Source organism: Lampris incognitus, chromosome 14 (genome assembly GCF_029633865.1).
Source record: "Lampris incognitus isolate fLamInc1 chromosome 14, fLamInc1.hap2, whole genome shotgun sequence".
NCBI lineage: Eukaryota > Metazoa > Chordata > Actinopteri > Lampriformes > Lampridae > Lampris > Lampris incognitus.
The window spans coordinates 17,770,314-17,798,005 of NC_079224.1; the positions used below are offsets into that span (position 1 = coordinate 17,770,314).

The 27,692-nt window shown below is 44.4% G+C and overlaps 1 protein-coding gene across 4 annotated transcripts in view; it reads right to left on the reverse strand.

The window, feature by feature from the left end:
- Window positions 1-12,120: 12,120 nt before the first annotated feature.
- egfra (epidermal growth factor receptor a (erythroblastic leukemia viral (v-erb-b) oncogene homolog, avian)) overlaps window positions 12,121-27,692 on the reverse strand; it is a 49,770-nt gene continuing 34,198 nt past the window's right edge. The window contains exons 15-28 of one of the 4 annotated variants that reach the window (XM_056293622.1): window positions 27,309-27,466; window positions 25,959-25,994; window positions 25,366-25,510; window positions 24,884-25,006; window positions 24,283-24,381; window positions 22,410-22,595; window positions 20,566-20,721; window positions 20,133-20,208; window positions 18,151-18,297; window positions 17,934-18,031; window positions 17,631-17,798; window positions 15,127-15,174; window positions 14,895-14,988; window positions 12,121-14,525 (exon numbers count right to left, since the gene is read on the reverse strand). In XM_056293622.1, the coding sequence (XP_056149597.1) occupies window positions 14,182-14,525; window positions 14,895-14,988; window positions 15,127-15,174; window positions 17,631-17,798; window positions 17,934-18,031; window positions 18,151-18,297; window positions 20,133-20,208; window positions 20,566-20,721; window positions 22,410-22,595; window positions 24,283-24,381; window positions 24,884-25,006; window positions 25,366-25,510; window positions 25,959-25,994; window positions 27,309-27,466 (1,878 nt within the window). In that variant the 3' untranslated portion in view covers window positions 12,121-14,181. Of the gene's footprint in view, window positions 14,526-14,894; window positions 14,989-15,126; window positions 15,175-17,630; window positions 17,799-17,933; window positions 18,032-18,150; window positions 18,298-20,132; window positions 20,209-20,565; window positions 20,722-22,409; window positions 22,596-24,282; window positions 24,382-24,883; window positions 25,007-25,365; window positions 25,513-25,958; window positions 25,995-27,308; window positions 27,467-27,692 lie in introns of those variants that run through there. The other 3 variants (XM_056293623.1, XM_056293624.1, XR_008811360.1) reach the window with 3 other exon arrangements.

Below are 27,692 nucleotides of genomic sequence, written 5' to 3' on the forward strand. Positions count from 1 at the left end.
CGCTCTAACTGAAAAGCACAAAAGCAACTGGGGAGCCAAGTGCAGTTCAGTGTAGCTCGGTTTTCTCTTCTTCTTCGTGTTTTGTTGACGTGACCTATTGACACGGTGCTGCCACCAAGCGCATTATAGATGAATTGCGTCAAGTGTTGTTTCTTCTTCCGCTTCCTCTTTTTAGTGTCGTTTAACGGCAGGTGGCAGCCATATTGTTGCATTACTGCCATCTTCCGGATTCAATTAATTCCTACAGTATCATGATTGCTAAACTTTTCCTATCAGCCCTGTTCTCCTAAGGAATGTAGCTGATCAAGCGTCTTCTGTCCTGTCCACTGGCACCGCATTCCAGTATGTTCTTTAATTCTGTTCCTGTTATCCCGAATATTTCCATTTCCGCCACCACGTCCTTCCTTTCTGATGTATATTTATTGCAGTTAATGATAATGTGTTTTACAATTTCTGGTACCTGACAATGTTCACAAAGACATGACGTGTGCTGTGTAGATTGCTCTGTCCTACTCTTAATCTTGGTGCAGTGAGTGCTCTTTTTAACTCTGCCATAATAAATAGTAAACTCAATTCATCTTCAATGTGCTCCTTCTTCCTTAAGGCCTCCATATTTTCAGATTTTGTTTTCTCTCTGCCTCTTCCTCCCTCCTCAGACAAATTATTATAACTTTTTATTTTAACAACATTATTAACCAATACCTTGACTTTCTCTTTATTAGTTGCTTATTATTATTATTATTATTATTATTATCTATTAGTTTATTAGTGGCATACCTGTGGAGTCATGGAGGTGTTTAGGAGAGATGGTGGTGGAATTTTTTTTGGGGGGGGGATTTCCCCTTTTTCTCCCCAGTTGTATCCGGCCCTATTTGCCCGAATTGTCCTGGTCGCTGCTCCACCCCCTCTGCCAATCCAGGGAGGGCTGCAGACTACCACATGTCTCCTCCGATACATGTGGCGTCCCCAGCCGCTTCTTTTCACCTGACAGGGGGACGTAGCACGTGGGAGGATCACGCTACCCCCCTCCCGGACAGTCGCCCCGAACGACCAGAGGAGGCGCTAGTGCAGTGACCAGGACACATAACCACATCTGGCTTTCCACCCGCAGACACAGCCAATCGTGTCCGTAGAGACGCCCGACCAAGCCGGAGGTAACACAGAGCTTCGAACCGACAAGCCCCGTGTTGGTAGGCAACGGAATAGACCGCCACGCTGCCCGGATACCTGAGTGGAATTTTTAACTAGATTGTTTAACACAATCTTGAAACGACAGAGGATACATGAGGAGTGGAGAAGAAGTATACTGGTACCAATTTTCCAGAATAAGGGCGATGTGCAGAACTGTAGCAACTACAGAGATATAAAGTTGATCAGCCACAGCATGAAGATATGGGAAAGAGTAGTGAAAGCTAGGTTAAGAGGAGAGGTGATGATTAGCGAGCAGCAGTATGGTTTCATGCCACGAAAGAGCACCACAGACGCGAAGATTGCTTTGAGAATGTTGATGGAGAAGTGTAGAGAAGGCCAGAAGGAGTTACATTGTGTCAGGCATATGGCAGGGTGCCGAGAGAGGAGGTGTGGTATTATACGAGGAAGTCGGGAGTGGCAGAGAAGTATGTAGGAGTGGTGCAGGATGTGTATAAGGGCAGTGCGACAGTGGTGATGTGTGCAGTTGGAATAGAATAGAATAGATACATACAATGAAATTCACTCTGTGCATTTGACCCATCCTAGCTGTGTAGCTAGAAGTGGACAACTGCTGTGCAGCACCTGGGGACCACCTCCTGGTATTTCTTCCTATTGCTTTGGTCAGGGGCACAGACAGGAGTATCAACCCTAACATGCATGTCTTTTTAAAAAATATATTTCTAGTTTTTCCCTTTATCCCATCCGATTAACCCAATGGCATATGGCCGGAACTCTTGTCGAATAACTCCCCTGGCTCACGTTTCCACAGGTAGGAGATAGTAGTAACACCAGCTTCCTTCAAACTCGTGTCGGCTGCTCTCGCTATTTTACACGCTGAAGCCTCGCATGGATCGCATTACCTCCAGGCCGCGAAGGAGACGCAGGGAGAATGCTTTCGGTTGCTTGGCTGCAGGCGCCCGGATGGGCCAGAGGGGTCGCTGGAGAACGATGAGTCCCCGAACACCACACCGATCTACACCCACTATCCCTCGTGTAAGGGTGGCCTAATGAATGCCTTACCCCGTGGACGCGCTGGCCATGACCGGTTACAGTGAGTCTGGGATACGAACCTCCCAGCCACATGACGAGCGGATTGCAAGAACGGCGGTTTATTCCACTCGGCCACCAGAGCGGCCCCTACATGCATGTCTTTTTGATGGTGGGTAGAAACCAGAGTGCCCGGAGGAAACCCACGCAGACACGTGGAGAACATGCAAATGCCACACAGAAAGGACCTGGGACGGCCTGGGGTTCGAACGCAGGACCTTCTTGCTGTGAGGCAACAGTGCAAGCCACTGCGCCACCGTGCCGCCCATGACAGATGGGTTCAAGGTGGAGGTGGGATTACATCAAGGATCGGCTGTGAGGCCTTTCTTGTTTGCAATGGTGATGGACAGGTTGACGGATGAGATCAGGCAGGTGACTCCGTGGACTATGATGTTCGCGGATGACATTGTGATCTGTAGCAAGAGTTAGGGTGCAGGTTGAGGAGAGGTGGAGGTATGCACTGGAGAGAAGCGAGCGCAATGAGATGCCATTGCAAACAAGAAAGGGCTCAGAGCCGATCCTTGATGTAATCCCACCTCCACCTTGAACCCATCTATCATTCCAATCGCATACCTCACCTCTGTCGCACTACCCTCATACATATCCTGCACCACTCCTACATACTTCTCTGCCACTCCTGACTTCCTTATACAATGCCACACCTCCTCTCTTGGCACCCTGTCGTATGCGTTCTCTAAATCCTCAAAGACACAACGTAACTCCTTCTGTTCTTCTCTATACGTCTCCATCAGCATTCTCAAAGCAAACGTTGCATCTGTGGTGCTCTTTCATGGCATGAAACCATACTGCTGCTCGCTAATCATCACCTCTCCTCTTAACCTAGCTTCCATTACTCGTTCCCATATCTTCATGCTGTGGCTGATCAACTTTATGTAACCCATATGATATATAGGGCTACTAATAGTCATTGGTTTAGAGGTGTAGTGACATGCCACTCCTTAAGGGGCACACTATGCAACTCGCTAGGATAGAGTGCCACACACAGTCGTCTTTTCTTTTATTTTTTTTTCCTTTTTCTGATCTCCCCTGAAAATGTGCTCTTGAACCAACGCCTGAATTTCATTATACGTAGCCACAGAAAGTTACAAAGTTTAGAGTATTGACATTTATTGATTCTGAAAAGTGTTAAATTTAATCAGAATCTCATCTGTGAGCTTACGAGACGAAGGTCTGTTGAGTTTTAAGTAATTGGAACTACCAGATAGAATTTGGAAGATTGTGATGGTGAGCCCAGCCCAGTTAGACTATGGACGATCATAGAAGCGGTGGGCTTCTGTAGGATCTGTCGCAGGAAACGTCTGACAAGCCTTAATTATTCACCCAGACACCAGATAAGAACCCATACACACTAGCCTATTTCCTCTACCAGGGTAGAAATAGTCATCGTTGAAGTATATCCAATACACTCACGGATCAGGTACTGAACTCTTGGACCAACACATACACTCAAAGACAAGGAACTGAACCTTTCTTTCATCTCAAACTGCTAACACTCATGGAGGGTTGTGATTTGAAAGAGGTTTTCTTTGGTTTATTATCTTATTTAAAGAGCTCTATTTTGTTTTATTTCAATTCTTTATGCAAAAGTCAGCGTTGTGTATATTTTGCTGTTGTGAGGCAATGAAATTATCAGTTGCTCAACTACACAGCAACTCCTCTTGTGAGTTAGTCAAGGCAAACCCCTCACCGAACCTAGTTAGATGTTAGCGCCTTTACTGCTACCCCTAGTTTGCACCGGAGGCGCTACATTTATGTCTCTGTAGCTGCTACAGCTCTGCACATCACCCTTATTCTTGAAAATTGGTACCAAAAAAATTCCCCCCCCCCAAAAAGTAATCCACTGCCATCTCTCCTAAACACCTCCTTGATTCCATAGGTAAGTCATCTGAACCAACCGCCTTTCCACTCTTCATCCTCTTCATTACTTCCCTCACCTTCTCCTTGCTAATCCACCACACTTCTAGATTCACTTATCCCTACATCACCCAACTTTCTCTCTGTCTCATGTTCTTCATTCATCAGCCCCTTAAAGTACTCCTTCCACCTTCTCAGCACACTCTCCTCGCTTGTCAGCATTTCCATCTCTATCCTTGATCACCCTAACCTGCTGCACATCCTTCACAGCTCAGCCCCTCTGTCTAGCCAATCGCTACAAGTCCTTTTCTCCTTCCTTCATGTCTAACCTCTGATACAACTCACCATACACCTTTTCCTTTGCCTTTGCCACCTCTCTTTTCGTTTTACGTCACATCTCCTTGTACTCCTGTCTACGTTCTTCATCTCTTTGGCTATCCCATTTCTTCTTTGCCAAACTCTTTCTCTGTATTCTTTGTTGTACTTCCTCATTCCACCACCAAGTCTCATTGTCTTCCTTCCTCTGTCCTGATGACACACCAAGTACCTTCCTTTGCCATTTCCCTCTCTATTTCTGCAGTGGTTTCCTATCCATCTGGCAACTCTTCACCACCATCCAGTGCCTGTCTTAACTCCTCCCTGAACGCCACATAACAATCTTCATTCTTCAACTTCAACCATTAGATCCTTGGCTCTGCCTTTACTCTCTTCCTCTTCTTGGTCTCCAAAGTCATCTTACAGACCACCATCCGATGCTGCCTAGCTACATTCTCCTCTGTCACCACCTTGGAGTCTCCAATCCTTTTCAGATTGCATCTCTTAGTACATAAGATATAGTCCACCTGTGTGCACTTTTCTCCACGCTTATACATCACCCTGTGTTCCTCCCTCTTGAAATAGTATGTATTCACCACAGCCATTTCCATCCTTTTTGCAAAATCCACCACCATCTGTCCCTCCACATTCCTCTCCTTGACACCATACCTACCCATCACCTCCTCATCGCTGCTGTTCTCTTCACCAACATGTCCATTGAAGTCCACTCCAATCACCACTCTCTCCCCCTTGGGTACCCTCTCCACCACTTCAAACTCACTTCAGAATTCTTCTCCCTCTTCCATCTCACACCCAACTTGCAGGGCATATGCACTGATAACATTGATCAACACACCTTAGATTTCCAGCTTCATACTCATCTCTTTGTCCAACACTCTTTTCACCTCCAATACACTCTTGACATACTCTTCCTTCAGAATTACCCCTACTCCATATCTCCTCCAATCCATACCATGGTAGAAGAGCTTGAACCCACCTCTGATGCTCTTGGCCTTACTCTCCTTCCACCTGGTCTCTTGCGCACACAGTATATCTACCTTCCTTCTCTCCATCATATCAGCCAGCTCTCTCCCTGTATCATAGTGCCAACATTCGAAGTTCCGACTCTCACCTCCACACTTCTACCATTCCTACTCTCCCACTGCCTCTGGACATGCCTTCCCCCTCTCCTTCTCCTTCACACAACAGTAGCATAGTTTCCACTGGCACCCTGCTGGCCAACATTACCGGTGGTGGTCATTGGTAACCTGGGCCTCGACCGATCCAGTATGGAAATATGATTTATGATCTGCATATTTGATTTGGCAGAGGTTTTACGCCGGATGCCCTTCCTGACGCAACCCTCCCCATTTGGGACTGGCACTAAGAATGCACTGGCTTGTGCATCCTCAGTGGCTGGGTTTCTTGCCTATCTCATCTAATTTGTACATATCCATGAATTACAAAATCCAAATTGGGTTTCAGCCATGATTCTTGTATACACAGAATGTCTGGTTTTTCCCTCCTACTATCTATTAATTTCTTAAACTCCTGACCATTGGCTATCAACCTTTTTGCATTCCACTGAAGTATCAAAATTGTCATTAGTATCAACCAACACATGATTCATGGCTTGCCTGTGTACTGAGATTGTCCCTTACGTCCTCCCATTTCAAGCCTATCTTATCGAGATGGTGCACTGCTGCTTCAGCAATTATTTGAATCCTTACAGGTTTAGACTTAACCTTAGATGTTGTGTTCATTGCTCCTGCTATGAAGGTCACCAACTTCTTTTTCTCTGCCCACATCCTTATCTTATCATTCTGCTCTACATTCATTCTGCTATTTGTCCTTTATTGCAGCCTTTTCCCCTAGACTGCTTTCCCTGCCCAGCCAGCTTAACTGCTTCTGCATTAGAAACTTTTTCTTTCAGTCTTATCTGTTGGACTTCTGCCTCACGCTTCAGTACTTCACAACCCCAATACGCAACACTGTGTTTACTTCCACATTTACAGCCTTTTGGTTGTACTCCCTCGCCACACTTTCCATATTCATGTTCTCCACCACATCTAGCACATCTTCTCTTTCCTTTGAAATACTTTTGCTACATGACCAAATTCTTGGCAGTTGAAATATCTCGCATGTTTTGGTATATATTCCCTTACACTATATTTTACAAATCCAAAATATAGTTCTCTTGGGATATCTTTTACGTTGAACTCTACCAAAACTTTTTCAGTTTCCTTTTCCTCAACTCCTCTTGTCATTCTTTTAGCACTCATAAATGCACTGTTATGTACCGGCAAGTTCTCAAAAAGATCCCTCATATTAATGCCAAGTGATACTACAGATAGCACAGCCTTGTAGCCATTGAATCTCTGTTCTCCCACTTTTACCACTTTAGACACTCTGACTTTTCCAACATTGATCAGCTTCTTTGCCTTCTCCATCTGTACTTCACTATTACACACCCTATTAGCAGATTTCCGTCTCCTAGAATTCATGCATCTTTCCCTTCTGCTATTTGTGCTCTGCTATTTGTGGATTTTAATGGGTCCATTTCCTTTACACCTCCTTCTCCCCTCAAACTTTATCACTACATTTAGTAATCCTGCCTTCGGATCCTTACCTTCATCTTCCCTTTCCTTACTCTCTGCTTCACCCAAACTAGTTTCATCTGTTCTCTTTCTCTTAAGATAAGCTGACTTCATCACCACTTCTTTCCACTCACCATCTCTCCTAGCATCATTTCTATTTGCCTCATCCTAGCTAAACTCCATGCTGCTGTAGCTATCACAATCAATTTCCCTCCTTGCTATCCTACTACAAACATTTCACCTGACTTGACTTGTCAACTATTTTTCAAATTGTTGTTGTAAATTGACCTGTGGCTCAAGTCCCCACTGCTGCCTTGTGTAGCTCCTTGTCCGTGTCAGTCTAAATTCACTCTTTATCGAAATATAGAGTAGGGTTGTAATACTCAAGTATGGACTCTGTCTCGAGTCTGGTATTGAGTCTACATTTTGACGGTCTCAGATCCATCTTGGACTTCACAGCATAATGACTCGGTCCCGGACAGAGCAGACTCGTGATAATATTTCAAGACCAATTTAGTACACGACTTCAATTTACTTTCATTTTTATTTTGAAAAGAATACCAAACTTCCCTTGAGGAGATCAGTTGAGTGCAATGTAATCTAATTTGTTTCTTTTTTATTGTAATTAAATTATAACTCTGAAACACTGGAAAATGGGAATATGAAACATTCCTTGTTCAGCTGAGGAAAAAAAACAAACAGATTTATATAGTGCTTTTCTAAATACTCAGAAATGCTTTACATCAAAGGCGAAAATAGACAGGCAAAACAAAACTGTAAATAGAGATAAGCAATGGTAATGAAGCTAGGCAATACAAACAGGGAGGGGAGGGGAGGGGATTGAGATTAGTTGGGAAAGTCTGAGCAGCATCGATGCAGTTTGGAAGAATGTTCCACAGAGAGGGGGCAACTGATAAGGTACAAGGTGACGATTAGCCAGCAGCAGTATGGTTTCATGCCACGAAAGAGCACCACAGATGTAATGTTTGCGTTGAGAATGTTGATGGAGAAGTATAGAGAAGGCCAGAGGGAGTTACATTGTGTCTTTGGGGATTCAAAGAAAGCAAATGAAAGGGTGCCGAGAGAGGAGGTGTGGTATTGTATGAGGAAGTTGCAGAGAAGTATGTGGGAGTGGTGCAGGATATGTATGAGGGAAGTGTGACAATGGTGAGGTATGCAGTTGGAATGATAGATGGGTTCAAGGTGGAGGTGGGATTACATCAAGGATTGGCTCCGAGCCCTTTCTTGTTTGCAATGGTGATGGACAGGTTGATGGACGAGATCAGGCAGGAGTCTCCGTGGACTATGATGTTTGCGGATGACATTGTGATCTGTATTGAGACTAGGGTGCAAGTTGAGGGGAGCTTGGAGAGGTGGAGGTATGCACTGCAGAGAAGAGGAATGAAAGCCACTAGGAGCAAGACGGAATACCAATGTGTGAATGAGAGGGAGGACAGTGGAATGGTGAAGATGCAGGGAGTAGAGGTGACGAAGGTGGATGAGTTTAAATACTTGGGGTCAAATGCCCAAAGTAATGGGAGAGTACAGAAGAAAGGTGAAGAAGAGAGTACAGGCAGGGTGGGGTGGGTGGAGAAGAGTGCCAGGAGTGATTTGTGACAGAAGGGTACCAGCAAGAGTTAAAGGGAAGGTTTACAAGATGGTAGTGAGACCAGCTGTGTTATATGGTTTGGAGACCATGGCACTGACGAAAAGACAGGAGGCAGAGCTGGAGGTGGCAGAGCTGAAGATGGTAAGATTTTCATTGGGAGTGACGAAGATGGACAGGATTAGGAATGAATATATTAGAAGGACAGCTCAGGTTGGATGGTTTGGAGACAAAGCAAGAGAGGCAAGATTGAGATGGTTCGGACATGTGGGGAGGAGAGATGCTGGGTATATTGGGAGAAGGATGCTGAATATGGAGCTGCCAGGCAAGAGGAAAAGAGGAAGGCCAAAGAGGAGGTTTATGGATGTGGTGAGGGAGGACATGCAGGTGGCTGGTGTGACAGAGAAAGATGCAGAGGACAGGAAGAAATGGAAACGGATGATCTGCTGTGGTGACCCCTAACAGGAGCAGCTGAAAGTAGTATAGCAGATAAATATTTTGATACTTTGAAAATATAATCTCATCATAAACAGAAACACAAGCAAAGTGGGTCCCATTCAGGCTGCTAGCAGTAGCAGGATCAAATAGAAAGCCAGGTTGGCACAAATATATGATTTAATTCAGTTTTATTTCTATTGGGTTGCACCAGTATCTCACATTGGGGAGATTTTGGTATCTTTGAGTAGTACCACTGGCTTCTTCACTGTTTTGTCAACTTTGCTCAGGTACCTGAACACTTACATATTTATAGAATCGAACCGGTGGAATTGCCTCTGATGGTGTCTCCATCAAAATCCAGGACTGAACTTTATATGGCATGTGGATTCTCACAATGAAATGAGACCATCTGGGATTTGTATTCATGGTGTAGGGCAGCATGGTGTCCCAGTGGTTAGCACTATTGCCTCACAGCAAGAAGGTCCTGGGTTCGAACCCCAGGTCGTCCCAGGTCCTTTATGTGGAGTTTGCATGTTCTCCCTGTGTCTGCTTGGGTTTCCTCCGGGTGCTGCGGTTTTCTTCCCACCATCAAAAAGACATACATGTTAGGGTTAATACTCTTGTCTGTGCCCCTGAGCAAGGCAATGGAAAGAAGAACTGGAGTTGTTCCCCGGGCGCTGCAGCTGCCCACTGCTCCTATACAATAGGATGGGTTAAATGCAGAAGACAAATTTTATTGTAAGCGAACAACTGTACAACTACAAAATAAAGTGCTTTCGTTCGTTCGTTCGTTCGTTCGTTCGTTCGTTCGTTCGTTCGTTCGTTCGTTCGTTCGTTCGTTCGTTCTTTCTTTCTTTCTTTCTTTCTTTCTTTCTTTCTTTCTTTCTTTCTTTCTTTCTTTCTTTCTTTCTTTCTTTCTTCTTCTAAAGGAGGGCATTTCACAAAAGGTCATGTGGCTGCTCCATTAAGCAGCTCTCTGTCCCTAGGTCTGATGGAGTTCAGCTGGCAATTCCATTCGTCATAATTGTGAGACCTTTTCTTATAATAATGAAAGAATTTCATCGTAATTTCGAAATCTTTTCTCTCGCAATAGAAGGATTTTTTTATTTTGCAGGGGTGACAGTGATATGCTTCTGTATAAAAGGTATAAATAACCTCAGACCTTAACTTTTAACCTTAACCTATGTACACATGGTATTGATGTACATTATAATTGGAAATTTTCGGTTTTCACTTATCTCCGTTTGGCACCCACACAATGCCTATCAGCACACACAGGGCCATAGCATGTATTATTGTCAATAGGTCAGATTGCACGGTCAGCTGCAATGCATTGCTCAAGGGCACTTTGGCAGTGATATTGAATTCATAGATTAATTGAATTCATAGATGCAAATTCCAGTTGCTAGTTCACTTAATAGATTTTTTTTGGGGGGGTGGGGGGCAATTACTTCGACATTAACTGTAAAGCCTTTAGATGCAGATGCCATCGTACCAGTAACAGACAGTGCTGGTTTTTCCACATACTGTATGGCATAGACCCATCTGACAATGCCAAGATTTTAATCCACCGTCTACAGGTTTTGGGTCTTGCTTTTTGCCTCTAGGCTGTTCTGCAGCCAAATTAACAATATGTGGTCATACTGAAGTAAAATGGCCCCTCTTAAGTCTATGAAAATGTGATTCCCTTTAGTGCAGAAGAGAAATCCTCGTAACAATAATAATAATGCAATTTAGTTTCACGATAATTTTCATGAACGGTCAATCTCAGTGGGCTATATGGTTAAAATTGGCATATAAAAATAATAGGCATTCATTTAACAAAGGAAGAAAAAGTCCGTCTGAAGGAAAAGGTTTTTAGGCCTCTCTTAGAACAGCTCAGTCTGTGGTGTCTGTGGATGGTCAAGAGATTATTCTATAGCCACACTGCAGCCGAACACATAGACCTGGTCCACCATGGTGTTGCTGGGGTCCCGTAGGAGCAAGCTGCAGCTGGATTGGAGGCTGTGGACTGAGGTTTGTGGGCTAAACAGTTCTTTGTGAGATAGGTGTCTGCATATCCATGGATGCACTGAAAGGTTAGCAGGAGTATTTTGAAGTCAGTTCCAAAGGAAACAAGGAGTTACCGCAGCGGAAACAGAAAACGTGTTATATGTTTGTGTTTTCACACTATCATCAGGCCCTTGGCATTGCTACTCTGAATACACGGTAGCTTCTGGGTGTTTCTGTCAGGGATGCTGGTGAATGAATGTGTTGCAGTACTCTCGCTTTGAGAGGACAAAGGCATGGACAAGCCTCTCTGCATTTGATAAAACTCAGAACTCTGTCATATCCATCTACCTCAGGCATGTACTGTATGTAAGTAACCTGCTAGCATCTATTTCAGCATCTCTGATAAATTTTCTGCACCATTGCACCTTAGCTCCTCTTATTTTGCTTGTATAAGTCAAACCTTGTGGCACAGTGATGCAGTGGTTAGTGCAGTTGCCTCACAGCAAGAAGGTCCTGGGTTCGAACCCCAGGGTAGTCCAACCGTGGGGGTCATTCCGGGTCGTCCTCTGTGTGGAGTTTGCATGTTTGCATGGTTTTCCTCCGGGTGCTCCGGTTTCCTCCCACAGTCCAAAGACATGTAGTATATCAGGTGAATTGGCCGTACTAAATTGTCCCTCAGAATGAATGTGTGTGTGTGTTTGGGCCCTGTGACTGGTGACCTGTCCAGGTTGTCTCCCCGCCTGCCGCCGAATGGCTGCTGGGATGGGCTCCAGCGTCCCTGAGAGCAGGATAAGCAGTTTGGATAATGGATGGATGGACGTCAATCCTTGTGTATATATCTGAAGACTGTTGTGTTGTAGTGTTGTTAAGTACACTGAGAGGGCCACGAAACCGGAGTCAAATTCCATGTATGTGCAAACCTACATGACCAATAAACAGGATTCTGATTCTGAAGTTGTAGTTTGATCCTATTCAGACACATCCACTGCAGTGTTGAAGGGCTTCCTCCCTAAGACTTCAGAGATCATTTTGAAATATAATCAAACACCGAACAATGGATGTCGCTCAATATAAAAAGACACAATTTTATTTATGTTCACTTTAGAATGAAATAATTAATAATCAGGAATAAGTGCACATTCAGGTATAAAGTGGCAAAACCATGTACTGATAGGATAAATTATAGGTGACTTTTGGGTATATTGTACACAGCATAATCACTCTTTGCTGTACATGTACCTGTGTAAAACCTGAGCGTACTTATGTACACTCACAAGTTGCTACTATAGAATATTCCTTTAAAACTAGGAAACATATTTGTATTCAAAGATAATGTTCTTGCGAGACGACAAGACTTTTAAGCTATGAGCGGATCTATGGGTGTAGTGTCCTTACTTAAAAACCTTGTAAAAACCATCAGATATGGTTACATTAAAGAAAACAGCCAGGTGATCACGGGATCTCGTCGTGACAATGTAAATACATTGGAATACCAACAGGAGAAAAGTTCATTTTTCTGTTTCCAACATGCAGTGAGCCATCAAAACAGCTTCTTTCTGTAACACAGCGTGCCCGGGGTGGTGGTGACATTTTAATTAAGAATTTAAACAGGTTATTCATACGGACCGGGACAGTCTAATCGGTATTTGCCACACAATTCTGAGTCTCTGCGTCCGTGCAAGCACGCCTGAAAAGACGCACGACGGAGGCGCTGGTGGTGACTCCATACTATGGGGCTATGGGGAAGTCAGGCAGTTTATTGAAGCTCAGCGGTCTTTTACAAAAAGTTAAATAGCTTTAAACATTTTTCTGTGTAGCTTACACTGGCTGTCAGAGTACTTAAGAAAAAAAAATGTTGAGCTGCAAGCGCTTTCAGGGACACGCAAGCACATAATCATCATCGACAGCAATCAAATGGAAAAACTGGCACTGCTGTAGAGATGTTCCTTGTGTCTGCACAGCCTAATTTGTGATGCCGCAGTGATGCGAAACAGAGTCGTAGCATGGGCAATGAATGAAAGACCAGCTTTGTATGCTCATACAACTGTTTGGCAAAAATGCACCATTTTCTCCCAAAGACTCATTCTGAATACTTCATAATTTGCCTTATTGACAATTTCCTCTTAATAGAATTGTACTAGAATTGAATCCATGTGACATATCAGGGGGCAGACAGACTTTCGTCTCTTGTTTCAAGCTATAGAAGACAGTAGTGAATCTTAACAAGAATTAAAATAGCATATTTAAACGGCTGAAATTCAGCAGTATTCCCCTTTACACCAGCCTTACATTACAACACTAGATCCAACCGTTTCCTCATTGACCCACCCTTCAGGGCGAGTATCGTCAGGTCTCGGAAGACCGCAAGAGTCCGACCAGCATTTGAATCTGAAAAGTTCCATTCCAGCTTCTTGACACATAATAAAGTTTTGAAGAGGTCCTGGGGTGCCACATCTAAAGCCCTCCTACAGTGGGTCTATGTTTGTAACTCCTAAGTACAGCTCTCAACCCTTTACACACAAACCTATCAATACTGCTTGTTTTTTGTTGACTAATTCCACAACATATGTACTCTACTGTATATTGTGTTTTGGGATGAGCTGCCACTTTTTGTCAATTTCTTTGCAATTGAACATTTATTCACGAAATGGAGGCTTTAAATCCTCTCGTAGTTTTCCTCCACCAATACATTCAGATCACAGCATTTTGTGCACGACATTAAGACTAAATATCACTAAGAGCTGCTACGCCGTTTTGTTGGAGTGTACTTGGAAGGGTAATTCTCAGTTCCACCTTATCATTTGTGACAGGTCACCTTTCCCGGGGCTTTCTCCATAATAAAGTCCTTTGCAGTCTGATATGAAACCATTTTTAGGAACAAGACAAACTTTGTGTGACGAGTACAACAGCCCACCAAAGACATGGAAAGCTGCGCAGTATGTCACTGGGCTCCTTTAGATGGGTGTTAAACATGGAAAGCAGTTCACAGTACCGCTAGCAGTCCTTTTCGAACCGACACATCAATGCTCTGTTTTTCTGGAGAAGAAAATGGGCTCTTCTTACGTCTGTAAGCATATCCTTCCACCCTAGGGGTCGGGGCAGTGGTGTCTTCACAAGTCCTCAGTCTGGGCCCAGGTACTCTGCATTCTCGGCTGCTGGGATGTGTCCATTGGCGTGGGTCTTAAAGGTTGGGGTGAAATCCTGTTGGTAGTCAGGGTTGTCTATGCTATTCTGAGGCTGATATTTCTGGCTGCTTTGCACAGTACCATTGGTGGTGGGCGAGAGGATAGCAGGGGACTGGATTTCGTTGAGGTACTCGGGTCCCATGGCCTCATTCTTAAAGCAGTTCAGGTACTCCGTCTCCGTGTCGTCGGATGAGATGGTGGGGAGGATGCTGCGGGGGGGCCCTGGGTGCTGGTAGATGGGGTTCATTACGTCTGAGACTCCGTTCTGGTTCATGTAGTCTGTAAGAAAGCAATTACAGAGGACGGTAAGTGGTGCACTGAAGGACAGAACTGCTGGAAGATGTCTGATGTGCTTGCAGTTTTGTGCTGCTCAGTGGGTAGAGCATGGCACCAAACGCTGCTGGAGTTGGAGGTGTGTTTCCTACCAAGATGTGAAATCTATGCATCATGATACGGAAAAAAAAATGTTTGGAAACATGTTTCAACCAGATAAAGTGTTTAAACTGTACGAGATAAATTAAAAGACAAATTACAGCTATTGCCCACTAGATGTCCCTCATAGTCAGTGAATGGAAAAAGCAATGACCGCCATTGAGAAAGCTTGTCAGATGACACATAAGGAGCAGTTTTCAGTTGACGGATACTTGCCTGGAACTGGTTGGAAGGCCTGGTCCAAAAATTTGTCTGTGGGGTCAGGGATGTAACGAAGAACCATGCTCCCTTCTCTGCACGGGAAGCCGTTCTGTAAAGAAATGAGGTGATGTTAAGACTGTAGCACTCCTTCAGAGCTGTGTTCAGGGTTGGGGTGGTGTAGAATGCTACACAAGCAATCGAAAGATTTCCTTGCTGAGTATGTCGGACGGAATGAAACTTGACTCACCAATAAGCCATTTCTGCTGTGGCACGTTCCAATGCTACTGTTCAGGCTCTGCAACATAAAAGATTTCTTTCTCTTGGTTATGCTTGACTTTAGTATGTTTCATATCAGTTCTCTCTGATAGGGGAAGACTTCCCTTCTCTTTAATCGGATATTACTTCCAGTGTATGAGTGCTCCTTGTGGTCACTGTGATTCATTCGGCATGCCTAATTTTCACTGAGGGACTTGGGGCGTGATGTATTGCGTGTAAAATTGTGATTGTGATGCTATTTTATGTGGCCCTCAGAAAGCGTGGCTGCTACCTCAGTACCAGCGTTGTTATGTCTTTCTCACTGTTACAGGTCAAAGCACTCCAAATGTGGATGAACGAAAGTGAGCGAGAAAAGGACTGCTGTGGCAATGCAATTACTTTCAACAAGAATAGGAAACTGGATATGGTGAACAGGCCACCATCTGTGCAAAAACTTCCAGTCCCACTGAGGTCTGTACTCTTAGAGCGATATTACAAAAGCAGGCTTATTCTGAGCTGCAATTTTATCTTTCAGAAGAATTTCAACAAATTCAGCAGCCTGCAAAGGTAATCAAACTTGAAGGCTTATACTGTATGGGCTAAGCAGGCTTTCCGTGGCTGGCACGGATATCAGATAGAAGAGCCAGGCCTACACACAGCCTTTACTAAGACCGAAGTCAGACAAGGTAGATGATTTCTCCTCATTTTACCTTCCATTAATCAAAGGGCACCTGGGAGGAAACGTGGGACAGTGGAAGATGGAGGAGGACAGGGTCGGGGTGGGGTGGTTAAGAGGGTTGTGACAGTTTACCAGAACAAGGGCAATTGAGGTTGTGGCCAGGTATGACTGCTGCAGAGTTTCAAAGCAAGCCAATTAGTTTTCTTCTTCTTTCTCACTCCAGATTCAATTTCACCATGGCGGCGAAAAGAGTAACCACTAACTGAGCAAAAGGCTATTGTGTGCGCGGGAAACCTAATTGAGTTTAACAAGCAGTCATTTTTTTTTGTTTTTTTGGGAGGTTTAGTTTGGGCTTAATTCCTATTCTGACTCACAATGTAATGAATAATGCAAATTACAGGACTGAAAATAGCAGAATTAGTTCCCGGTAAGAAAGTCTGACGCTATTGCACACGGTGTGGCATGTCCGAATGGATTAGTCCTTGTTTTTACAAGAGACAGTTTACTCTGCTTCTTTCTAGTTGTTTGGAGGGAGAAGGTCACGGAGAGGGTGACATGTCTAGAGAGAAAGTCTGGTACACTTCTCTAATCAGTCTGACAGAGGCCCGCACGGGGAGCTGCAATGAGATATCTCTACCTCATTACATGTTTAAATGTATTACTGCTGCATCTACAGCATCTATCAACTGACGCAGCAAGAAAAAGTTCACCGCATTAGACAGTTTGACAGCTTTCAGGTTCTGGTTATAGACTTACAGACTTCGTTCAGTGCACGTTTCCTTTAGATTTTTGTAAAATCTGCTCATGCTTAAAATGTTGGGGCTAGGTCAACAGCTGGTGGGTGTGCCTTGCTGTATTTCTGGCTCGTAAACTACTGTGTTGAGTTGGGACCCGAATTGGGATGCAGGCCTGTTCCCTGCTTTGGTAGTCCTGCCATTGCGTGACCCATATGGTGGTTGGGGAGGGCAAAGACGAGCCGCGTGTGTCCTTTGATAGACACGGAGCCAACCGACCGCTTCTTTTCACCTGCCAGCTGCAAGTTTCTCAGGGGGAACGTAACCCATGTGGAGGCCCACACTATTTCCCCCAGATTTGCCCACACCTATACAGGTGCCCCACCACTTACAGGAGTCACTAGTAGCGGTGGTAAAACAGAATACCCCCATCGGCTTCCCACCCAGGGCTGCTGTCAATTGTGTTCCCTGTAACACCCGGTCAAGCTGGAGGCAACACTGGCATTCAAACTCTGAACCTCTAGTATATAGTCCATCCATCCATTATCCAAACTGCTTATCCTGCTCTCGGGGTTGCGGGGATGCTGGAGCTTATCCCAGCAGCCATTGGGCAGCTGGCTGGAAGACACCCTGGACAGGCCGCCAGGCCATCACTGGGCCGACACACACACACACACACACACACACACACACACACACACACACACACACACACACACACACACACACACACACACATTCACACCAAGCGACAATTTAGTATGGCCGAGTCACCTGACCTACATGTCTTTGGACTGTGGGAAGAAACCGGAGCACCCGGAGGAAACCCACGCAGACACGGGGAGAACATGCAAACTCCACACAGAGGATGACCCCCAAGGTTGGACTACCCAGGCTCAAACTCAAACAGTATCTTCTTGCTGTGAGCTGACTGCGCTAACCACTGTGCCACCGTGCCACCCTCTAGTATATAGTCTGATTCGCAAACTTCTTAACATATAAATATAAACAAAAATCAAAAGTATCAAAAAAAAATCTGTATCTATATTGTATCTTCACAGAATACATGCAGCAGTAGCCTACCACGGACTGGAGGAGCGGGGTGTGAGAGGTGCTGGGGCTGCTGAAGAAGCCATGTTGGGGCACCAGGTACTCATCGGCATCCACAGCGTCCTCCATGTCCTCCCCGCTGATCAGGCTGCGGTAGAATTTGGAGTCCGTGGGACTTGGCAGGTGCATGCGGTCATCCCCCTGGAACAGAATTGGATATCCTAATGTAGAATGGCAGCTCTTGACTGTGCGGCTCAGGTTACATTTACCACAAATGAGTAAACTCACTGTAGATTTTAGTGGGGTTTACAGGTGTGAGGGTGGCTCAAATTATACCTGGATGACGAGGTAACGGGGAGGATCCCGCGCCATCTTCGTAAACTCAGAGATTAGTTCCCGGAAACGGGGCCTGCTGTCTGCATCAATCATCCAACCTGAACAATAAAATCAACAGATTATCATGTAGCTGTAGCTAGGAGAAATAACAGAAAAAACAAAAACAAAACAAGAATTGGTCGTGTAGGTATCTTTTTTGGGGTTGTGTTAAGCTTACATTTCACCATGATCATGTAAACATCTATGGTGCAGATAGGTGGCTGAGGCAGCCGATCCCCTTTTTCCAGGACGCCAGCTATTTCACTGGCTGGGATACCGTCATAGGGCTTGGTACCAAAGGTCATGAGCTCCCAAACTGTTACACCTATGGACAGAAGTAAAGTCTGTAAATCAGAATCAGAATCAGCTTTACTGGCCAAGTGTGCCTGTGCACATGAGGACTTTGACTCTGGTTCACAGCAGCTTCTAGCCCTTGCATACATCACTCATGCACAAAAAAAAAAACAAAAAAAACAAAAAAGAAAAAACAGTAGAAATAAATGGAACAACAACAGGACACTGGAGGCAAGCATACACACACAACAGGTATGTCACTACTATACAGAGTTTAGTTATGGTTGAATAAATGTTTTGGGAGTTTTTTGATTGATATTTATTGATCCCCGCAGGGAAATTCTTCTCTGCATTTAACCCATCCTAACTGTGTAGCTAGGAGCAGTGGGCAGCCGCCGTGCAGCACCCGGGGACCAACTCCAGTTCTTCTTTCCATTGTCTTACTCAGGGGCACGGACAGGAGTATAAACCCTAACACGAATGTCTTTTTTTATGGTGGGGGAAACTGCAGCACCCGGAGAAAACCCACCGCAGACACGGGGAGAACATGCAAACGCCACACAGAGGACGACCTGGGATGATCCCCAAGGTTGGACAACCTCTGGGTTCGAACTCAGGATCTTCTTCTTGCTGTGCGACGACAGTGCTAACCACTGCGCCACCGTGCCAACCAGTGCACTGTTAAATTCATCCAATGATCAGTGCCGATCCATCCTCGACTAAATTGCACCATCTAAAACGAGGAAGCAAAGATTAAATAGCCTCCCCTGGCTGAACGATCACACTCGTGCACTTAAATCAGAATGACAATGGAATGTCAACAAGTCTGAATTAGCACATAACAACCTTAAAAACCAAATGTTAAGTTACCAGAAGGCGGTTAAGGATGTGGGATCAGTGTACTTCTCTGAACTAATATCGAGAAATAGCCACAATCCTAAAGTTCTCTTTAGGGTAATCAGCAACCTAAGCCCATATATTATCCCATATTGCTGTATACTATATTGCCCATACGCTATACCATATACCAAGACCAATCCCTTATTTGTCACACTTTGATTCAAGATGGGAACATTGTGTTTTTTGCTTGAGTCCCCAAAAATAGGCGGCGGGGATAGTAACAGTGGGCAAGTTTCCAAGATATGCCTACAGGAGCGAGAGTAAGCAGGATGTGTCTCTGCACTGGAGCTACTGAAGAGGGAAGAGGAGGAAAGGAAGCCTTTGGCTCCTGCCACGGCCCGCTGATGGCTTTGCCTGACCAAACGGAAGGTATGATCAAACTCCGGGGAAAAGATGACCTGGGAGGTTGGCTGAAGAATAGAGCTGCGCATGTGTTTCATTTGGCTTCTGCATGTGTGTGTGTGTGTGTGTGTGTGTGTGTGTGTGTGTGTGTGTGTGTGTGTGTGTGTCTATGTGCTTCTAGACATCCGTGTGTGTGTTTGTGTGTTCCTGAGCAGGAGCACTGTTGATGTGGGCTTAAGCAATAATCTTCTCTGACACGTTGTCTAATTGAGACTTGTTGGCGCGTGGGTTTCCAGTACCTGCCTCCTAAAAATCCCAGATGCTAGGGAAACGCTAAACCTTCTGTGCGCTCATGTTTGGACCATTGGCACCGCCACTGCATCCAAAAATAATATTTTCAAAGCCGAACTTACAACTTTAATGTCTCTGTCCCTCTCCTGCTGCAAAAACATTTGACTGAAAATAAACGTCCAACATAACAGTCAATATTTAGTAGTGCAAAGGTCTGACTGTTTTACTTGTCCAAAATAATTAAAGGTTTTATGGACAACTTGGGATATTGTGTTCATACCTCACGGGGTTAGATGAAAAATTATTACTCACAGCAAACTACATAATGCTTACCATAGCTCCATACATCACTCTGGTGTGTGTATGTCCTGTTAAGGATAGATTCAAGAGCCATCCATTTTATTGGTACCTGTGGAAAGAGAGGCTTTCATGACTCACACTGTGCATAATGTTCAGTCCAACGCTTGGCTAATTTCATGTAATGGAAAATGGGCTATGTTAAGCAATAGCTGTAACAGACAATGAAATATTGTTAGAAGAAGGGAGGTATCTGATTTGCCTGGTCATCTTTCTTATGACTAAGTCCAAAACAGCGATGCAAATCACACCTTCCAGTTAATATAACATAGAGTGAAACTGGAAATGCAGCGAAACCATTTTTAAGACAATGGGTAAATTCCACTCCTTTATAAACCCTCCCAGATTAACTATACACACAGTAATGTGTATACACACTGTACCACTGTACTACATCTCCCTAACTGACCTTTCCTCCATCTGCATGGTACTCCTTTTCGTCGGCATTGAGGAGCTTGGCCAGACCAAAGTCGGTGATCTTGACATGCTGAGGTGTCTTCACCAGGACGTTCCTGGCCGCCAGGTCGCGGTGCACCAAGTGGCGCTCCTCTAAGTAGTTCATACCCTAGAATTAAACAAAGACCAAGGTTCAAATGAATGAGATCAGCGTCTGCTTTCACTTTCTGCTCACTATAGAGGGGAAATCTGCATGATATTAGAAATCAGTGTGATTTATAATACTTGGACAATCACATGATAATACATTATAAATCTTTGGAAAGCCTGATTACTATCATTAAAAGTAATCTCCAGATTGTTAATGTCTTTAACCAGTTCTATTGAGCGATTGCAAACTGGGTCTATAACAGTGGCACTCAGCTATATGCCAGAGTCATGTGTATGCAAGTTTTCTGTCCAACCAAATACTACACCTGCTGATTTCACTGACTTTTTGGTGAAGTCAGCAGGTTGTGCTGGACAAAAAAAAAAAACAGTGTACAAATGGCCCTCTATGGCGCATAGAGGGCCTGCTGTTGCTGGCTGCCCCTGGAGGAAGGACAGCGGGATGGGAAAATGCAGAAGAAACGTTTCTTCAGCCACCGCTGCCTGCCTGCATGTGTGTGTTCTAGTACGTATGTAGTTGTAAGGCGAATAAAGTCTCTCTCTCTTAATGACTGGGGAGCATGGTTTGGTGAGATAAATCTAACCAAAGGGGGTTAAAAAAAGGGCATAAAAAGAGAAGTGTTGAGCGATTTGCATTTTTCTCTTGACACTGTTTCTTCCTATGCCCAGGATAACTGTGTGTAATCGGATCCCTATATATATATATAGTATATATTTATTCATAAAATCCAGTGAGTCAAGTAAATTCTTTATGAGACAGTACAAACCTGTTTCATGCCATAAGCTATTGACAGCTGATGATTACCTATGGCATGAAACAGGCTTGTACTGTCTCTCATAAAGAATTTACTTGACTCACTGGATTATTTTGCTCCTTATTTGTTGAGCACTTTCCCTACCTTTGAGTGTTTCTTTTAACAAAGTTATATATGTATAAAACTTCATTAAAAGAAGTGCTCAACAAACAAGGAACAAAAAAAAAAATTCAAATTCAAATGGCTTGATGTGATGTACATATATATATAGTGTTTTTTCTTTCTTTCGGAAACCGTCAGTGGTGTTGATGAAAGTGCTCAACAAATGAGGAGTGGAATATTAAGATATTTCCTACATCTATCTTAATACACACACACACACACACACACACACACACACACACACACACACATACATACACATTGACAGCTGATGATTGCTCATGGCATGAAACAGGCTTGTACTGTCTCATAAAGAATTCACTTGACTCACTGGATTATTTTGCTCCTTATTTGTTGAGCACTTTCCCTACCGTTGAGTGTATCTTTTAACAAAGTTTTATATATATATATATATATATATATATATATATATATATATATATATATAAATCTGGATTGTCATTTTTGACACATCTAGATCTGATTGCATTGAAATTTCTCCCTTTTGAAATTAAAACATCAAAAACAAATGTACCACAATCTGACATGGATATCAAACAATGGATTCTAATAATTGAACCGAACTCAGTCTGTTTTCTATTTAGGTAACAAATACACATGAGACATTACAATTTACCACTCAGCACTAAAAAGCAGCCCATCTGGGCACAAGACAGGAACATGGAGCTGTTTCACAACATGAAATAAGCCGCTCCATACATTTGCATACAAAGAACAGAACACCTTTTTTCACAGCTGACTCTGTCCTTACCTTTGCTATCTGCATACACCAGTTGAGCAGATACTGGGAGCCAATGTTGTCTTTGTTCTCCCGGACGTAGTCCAGTAGGCAGCCGTAGGGCATCAGCTGGGTGACCAGCTGCACCGTGGAGGTCAGGCAGATGCCCAGCAGACGACACACGTGGGGGTGGTCCACACTGGCCATCACATATGCCTCCTGCAGCCCACAAAGTCACATAGAAAATTGATGCAAAAAAAAAAAAAGCAATGTAATAAGAAATATCATGAAGGCTGGTGAACCTGAGTTCAAGCCTCCATGTCAGCAAGCCTCCATTCCCCTATCAGATATTTGTTTTTTACAAAATTTTACATGCCGGTATACGTCACACACATCTGACTGCACTAAAAGATGATCAAGCATATGATGATTATTCTGTAAAAGAAAATAATGTTACACAAGGGACAAGTTCATGATTGTGCTGAGTAAAAAAAAAAAAAAAAAAAAAGAATCCATAAAGAGGGTGTCCGGTAGCATAGTGGTCTATTCCATTGCCTACCAACACGGGGATCGCCGGTTTGAATCCGTGTGTTACCTCCAGCTTGGTTGGGCGTCCCTACAGACACAATTTGCCGTGTCTGCAGGTGGGGAGTCAGATGTGGGTATGTGCCCTGGTCGCTGCACTAGTGCCTCTTCTGGTTGGGGCACCTGTTCGGGGGGAGGGGGAACTGGGGGGAATGGCGTGATCCTCCCATGCGCTACATCCCCCCTGCGAAACTCCTCACTGTCAGGTGAAAAGACGCGGCTGGCGACTCCACGTGTATCGGAGGAGGAATGTGGTAGTCTGCAGCCCTCCCTGGATAGGCAGAGGGGGTGGAGCAGTGACCGGGATGGCTTCGGAAGAGTGGGGTAATTGGCCGGATACAATTGGGAAGGAGAAGGGGGAATTCCCCCCCCCCCCAAAAAAAAAATCATAACAATAGTACCCCATTAGTGATACTGCCCACTGCTTTACTGCTTTAAAGACTTCAAGGGGCAGGGTTGTTCTGCCTCGGTCTTGCTTTCTGCACCAATTATGTAAATTGCTGATATATGCTGCAACTTCCCCCAAGGGGACAAATTAACTGTACCATATCATAAAACTATCAAATAGTCATGCCTCATATATAGTAGTTTCGATATTGCTGTACGAATAACCACTTTAAAAAGGTAAATAATCCAGATGAAAAATGGACATCTGAAAAAAAAAATCCTTTACTTTTCAGAGTACGTCTTTGTTTTTCAAGCCAGAAAGTTCACAGAGCGGCGTACGTGTCCATCACCACTCCCAGATGTGGAACGACTGAGCAACAAGACCACAAAACCGCCGTTCTCCGAGTTGCACTTTAAATCCTTCACACAAAGCATTTTCACCAGACTTTCCTCTCTGTGGCTGGGGGACCACATTCCTTTCCAGAACACCTCAGCCTTGGATTAGACGCCGACTCCCACACCAACCCCTTCAATGAGTTAATCCCATTCCCACACAGCCCCACGAGAGGGTCACCGTCTAGGCCTAATGACATAGTCCCACATTGGAGGGGACAAGTGAGCGGTTATTAGTTTCAAACAGAGGTGCATGTGCTATGAATTAAGAGGGAATGTGACACTTGAATCGATGTCTGGAAAGCAATAATTTTCTCTCATCATTTGCGACACAACGGGGCTCCCCAGTCCTTTTCTCAAGTCAAAATACTGTGATAATTAAACTTTTCACTGCGCATTACGTCTACTGTAATTCAGCGCAGTTTACGGTAAGTCAAGGTAGAGAACAAGGTATCAAATGAACGACTGTTTTAACTCATGCCCAGCGATGTGGCAGTGAGGTCATACTCGACAAATGATCCGTTTTAAACAATGAACCTACGTCCAAGATCTCCTTGTTTGCTTTGGGTGACGTGGCCTCCCTTAAAACCTTGATGGCCACAGGGATCTTCACATCCTCTCCCTCTGGAACCCACAGGCCCTGAATGGATATAAGTGTGTTATTTCATAGACTGTTATTAGGTCCAAAATGTCTAATTTCAATACGGCACAGTTCACTCTGGCATGCACAGAGAGACTCAATGTGCAGAAACACAAGCATGCACATGCACAAATATGTAAGTGTGCTTAATTCCATACAGTATGCAGACATGCAGCCCTTCATATATCTCTACACACACACACACACACACACACAACCCCACACATACTTGCATGCACACACCGAAACACTCACACATACACTCACAAATACATACACAAATATTCCACTGTATTGACTGTTCCATGATGTGGTTGATTAGAAATGTGTCTTAATTGGAAAACGGGAAACAGATGTAGATTAGGAACAACGCTGAGGGGGTGTCGGTTCACATGCAGTCAGGCAAACAAGCCTGAGCTCTGAACAACCGAAGCTTCGCACGACTTTAGCCGGGCCCGGCGATCTCGGGGCAAGGGCCTTAAAAGCTCGGACGTGTTGTTACCTTGTAAACTGTACCGAAAGCCCCTGATCCCAGCACTTTGATCTTCTTAAACTCGGTCTCCTTCAGGATCCGCAGCAGAGCCTGGTTTGGTGCTTCTCCACTCGGAGTCAAAGGTTCAACCAGCTGAAGAAGAAAAAAAAAAAAAGAGAAATAAAGAGTCTGCCTGATTCTCCTGCAATGCACCGTGGCAGTTACATTTACACCTACAGCCACAACAATGATGATGCTAATCATTAATAACAATAATTAGAGGGTAACACAAGGTAACGATGGGCCACCTAGCATTTCTCTACTTTCACATTCAGCCCCAATTCAAACTCTGACCAGCAAGAATAACTGTACAAAAAAAAAGTCCTTCAGCTGTGGGTTTAAGAACTAGGAAAATGTCCAGCTCAGCACGGAGAAAGCCCGCAGCCATGAAAATGAATATGCCCTCATTAAAGTTTCTCTACGAGTGTGATAACTCATTTTCCTCTTCTCACCTCTCTCTCCTGGAGGAATCTACGCATGGTCCTTTTCCTCTTGATGTGGCGTCGTCGTAGCAACACAAACACAGACAGGCCTGCGATGAGGACAGCGAGCAGACCGCCGACCACACCGGCTGCGATCATGGACAGACCGGATGGGCTAAAAAGAAAAAAAAAAAATAGACAGCAGGGAGCCAATTTTAACAACGCAGAATGCAGCACACCCAACCAACAAACCACGGACTCAAAACAGGAGGCAGGTGAGGATGAGCCGCATCGAACATGACCGGTTCCAGCCTTGCCAGTGTCTCCTCTGTACTCTCATTTACAGCTCATTTATATTCCCCTCTGCCTCGGTGAAAGAAAGCTTAAGCAGTCCCGATCACTTTTCGGGTCCATCACAGCACCGATACCGAGTGCTGAACTTGATTAATCTGGGCCCAACAAACCACTTGCAATTTATTTGACATCCCTTACGTACTGACGTCTTTATTGCTTTTAGTTGACACTTGTCACCTTCTGCACATTTACAACATCATTAGATGTCCTTGCTGTGTGTGTGTGTGTGTGTGTGTACCTAACATGCTATCTCAGGGTAACTTGCTCACCTTTTTTGGCAGCCGTTCAGACCTGGGCCAGTGCATCTGTTAACAAATAATAATCATAATTAACATAAATATAGTGCATACAGTCCCATGAAAGTCAATATTGTACTAATTATAAAAACAAACTATAAGGAATAGAGGTTGCTACAACATAACAAAAAAAAATACTGATAAAAAACAGGTGACCAAATAACACGTATTCCAGTTAGGTCAGTTCAGTCAGGACTTAAAATGGCTGAAATGGGGAAATTGGGTCATCGCTTAAGAGGAATACAGAGTTACAAAGGTCATAACACAACAATAAAGTCTCTACTTCTTGATTAAAAATAAAAATAAAAATAAAAATATCAAATTTACAGGCTACTCCCACCACATGAGAGTAACTATACAGGATCTAAACACAGACATTTACTAATAAACAACATAAGTACGGTACATCTTACGTACGGTAGCCATCCTATGTTATTTTATTTTTTTTGGGGGGGGGATTTTTCCCCTTTTTCTCCCCGATTTTATTTGGCCAATTACCCCACTCTTCCGAGCTGTCCCGGTCACTGCTCCACCCCCTCTGCTGATCTGGGGAGGGCTGCAGAATACCACATGCCTCCTCCAGTACATGTTGAGTCGCCAGCCGCTTCTTTTCACCTGACAGTGAGGAGTTTCACCAGGAGGATGTAGCGCGTGGGAGGATAACGCTATTCCGCCATTTACCCCCCCTCCCCGAAGAGGCGCCCCGACCGACCAGAGGAGGCGCTAGTGCAGCGACCAGGACACGTACCCACGTCCGGCTTTCCACCCGCAGACACGGCCAATTGTGTCTGTAGGGACGCCCGACCCCATCCCATGTTATTTAGACCGAGCAGCTACACTACAACCGAGCATGAATGTTAGTGGAAAATGAATGTGGGTGGTTATGTTACTGGGCTTGTAAAGTGGGCGCTTCCCACCAAAACACTCAGACTCAGAGGAAAATGTTGGCGGTTGAAACCACTGGTCTCGACACAGATCAGACTTATACGCACGCCCAGTATCTGACAATACACTCACGATTAGGCTTACATTAAGCCTAAACATCTCCGCCCATAATGTCCCCTACATCACACTATCAAACTATACAACAATAAGCTGGCCGACCAAGCTGACTTTGGTCCTTCCGGCGTTGCAGAAACTGCATTGTGCCATCAGTAACAAGCTAATGGGACAGCCGACCCCGCTGGTTTGAAACAAGTTCAGGAAAACCATCAATTAACAAGTGTTAGCTGCCAAGACATATCAACATCGAACATAATGTCTCCTTTTGGAGACGGTGAAACGGTGAGCTGGCCATTTCAGTTGACTGTTGAGTGCACGTACCCTTGGGTGCAGTTTTTGTGGCACAGCTGGCAAACTTTCAATTTGTCAGCGTATTTCCAGACGAGAGTGTCATCCTTCCCTGGCACGCCCCGAGGACAACGAGACACGCAGAACAGTCCATCTCGGAAATTGGCACACTTCGTACAATGTCCAGGACCCTGGAAATAAAAAGGGAAAGAACATAACCATTGTTGTGCAACTGTCCAGCAGCAGTGGATATCATTCAGCGCTGCAGCATGTTAGCACGAACTGTACCCATTCCAATGAACAATCTTCAGCAAGCAAAAGTGCATTGGTCTTCTGAAGGCCACAGATGTTTAGCAACAAAAAAACAAAAAGCAAACACACACAAAAAAAAAGCACTGACGTTAGACAGACAAACAG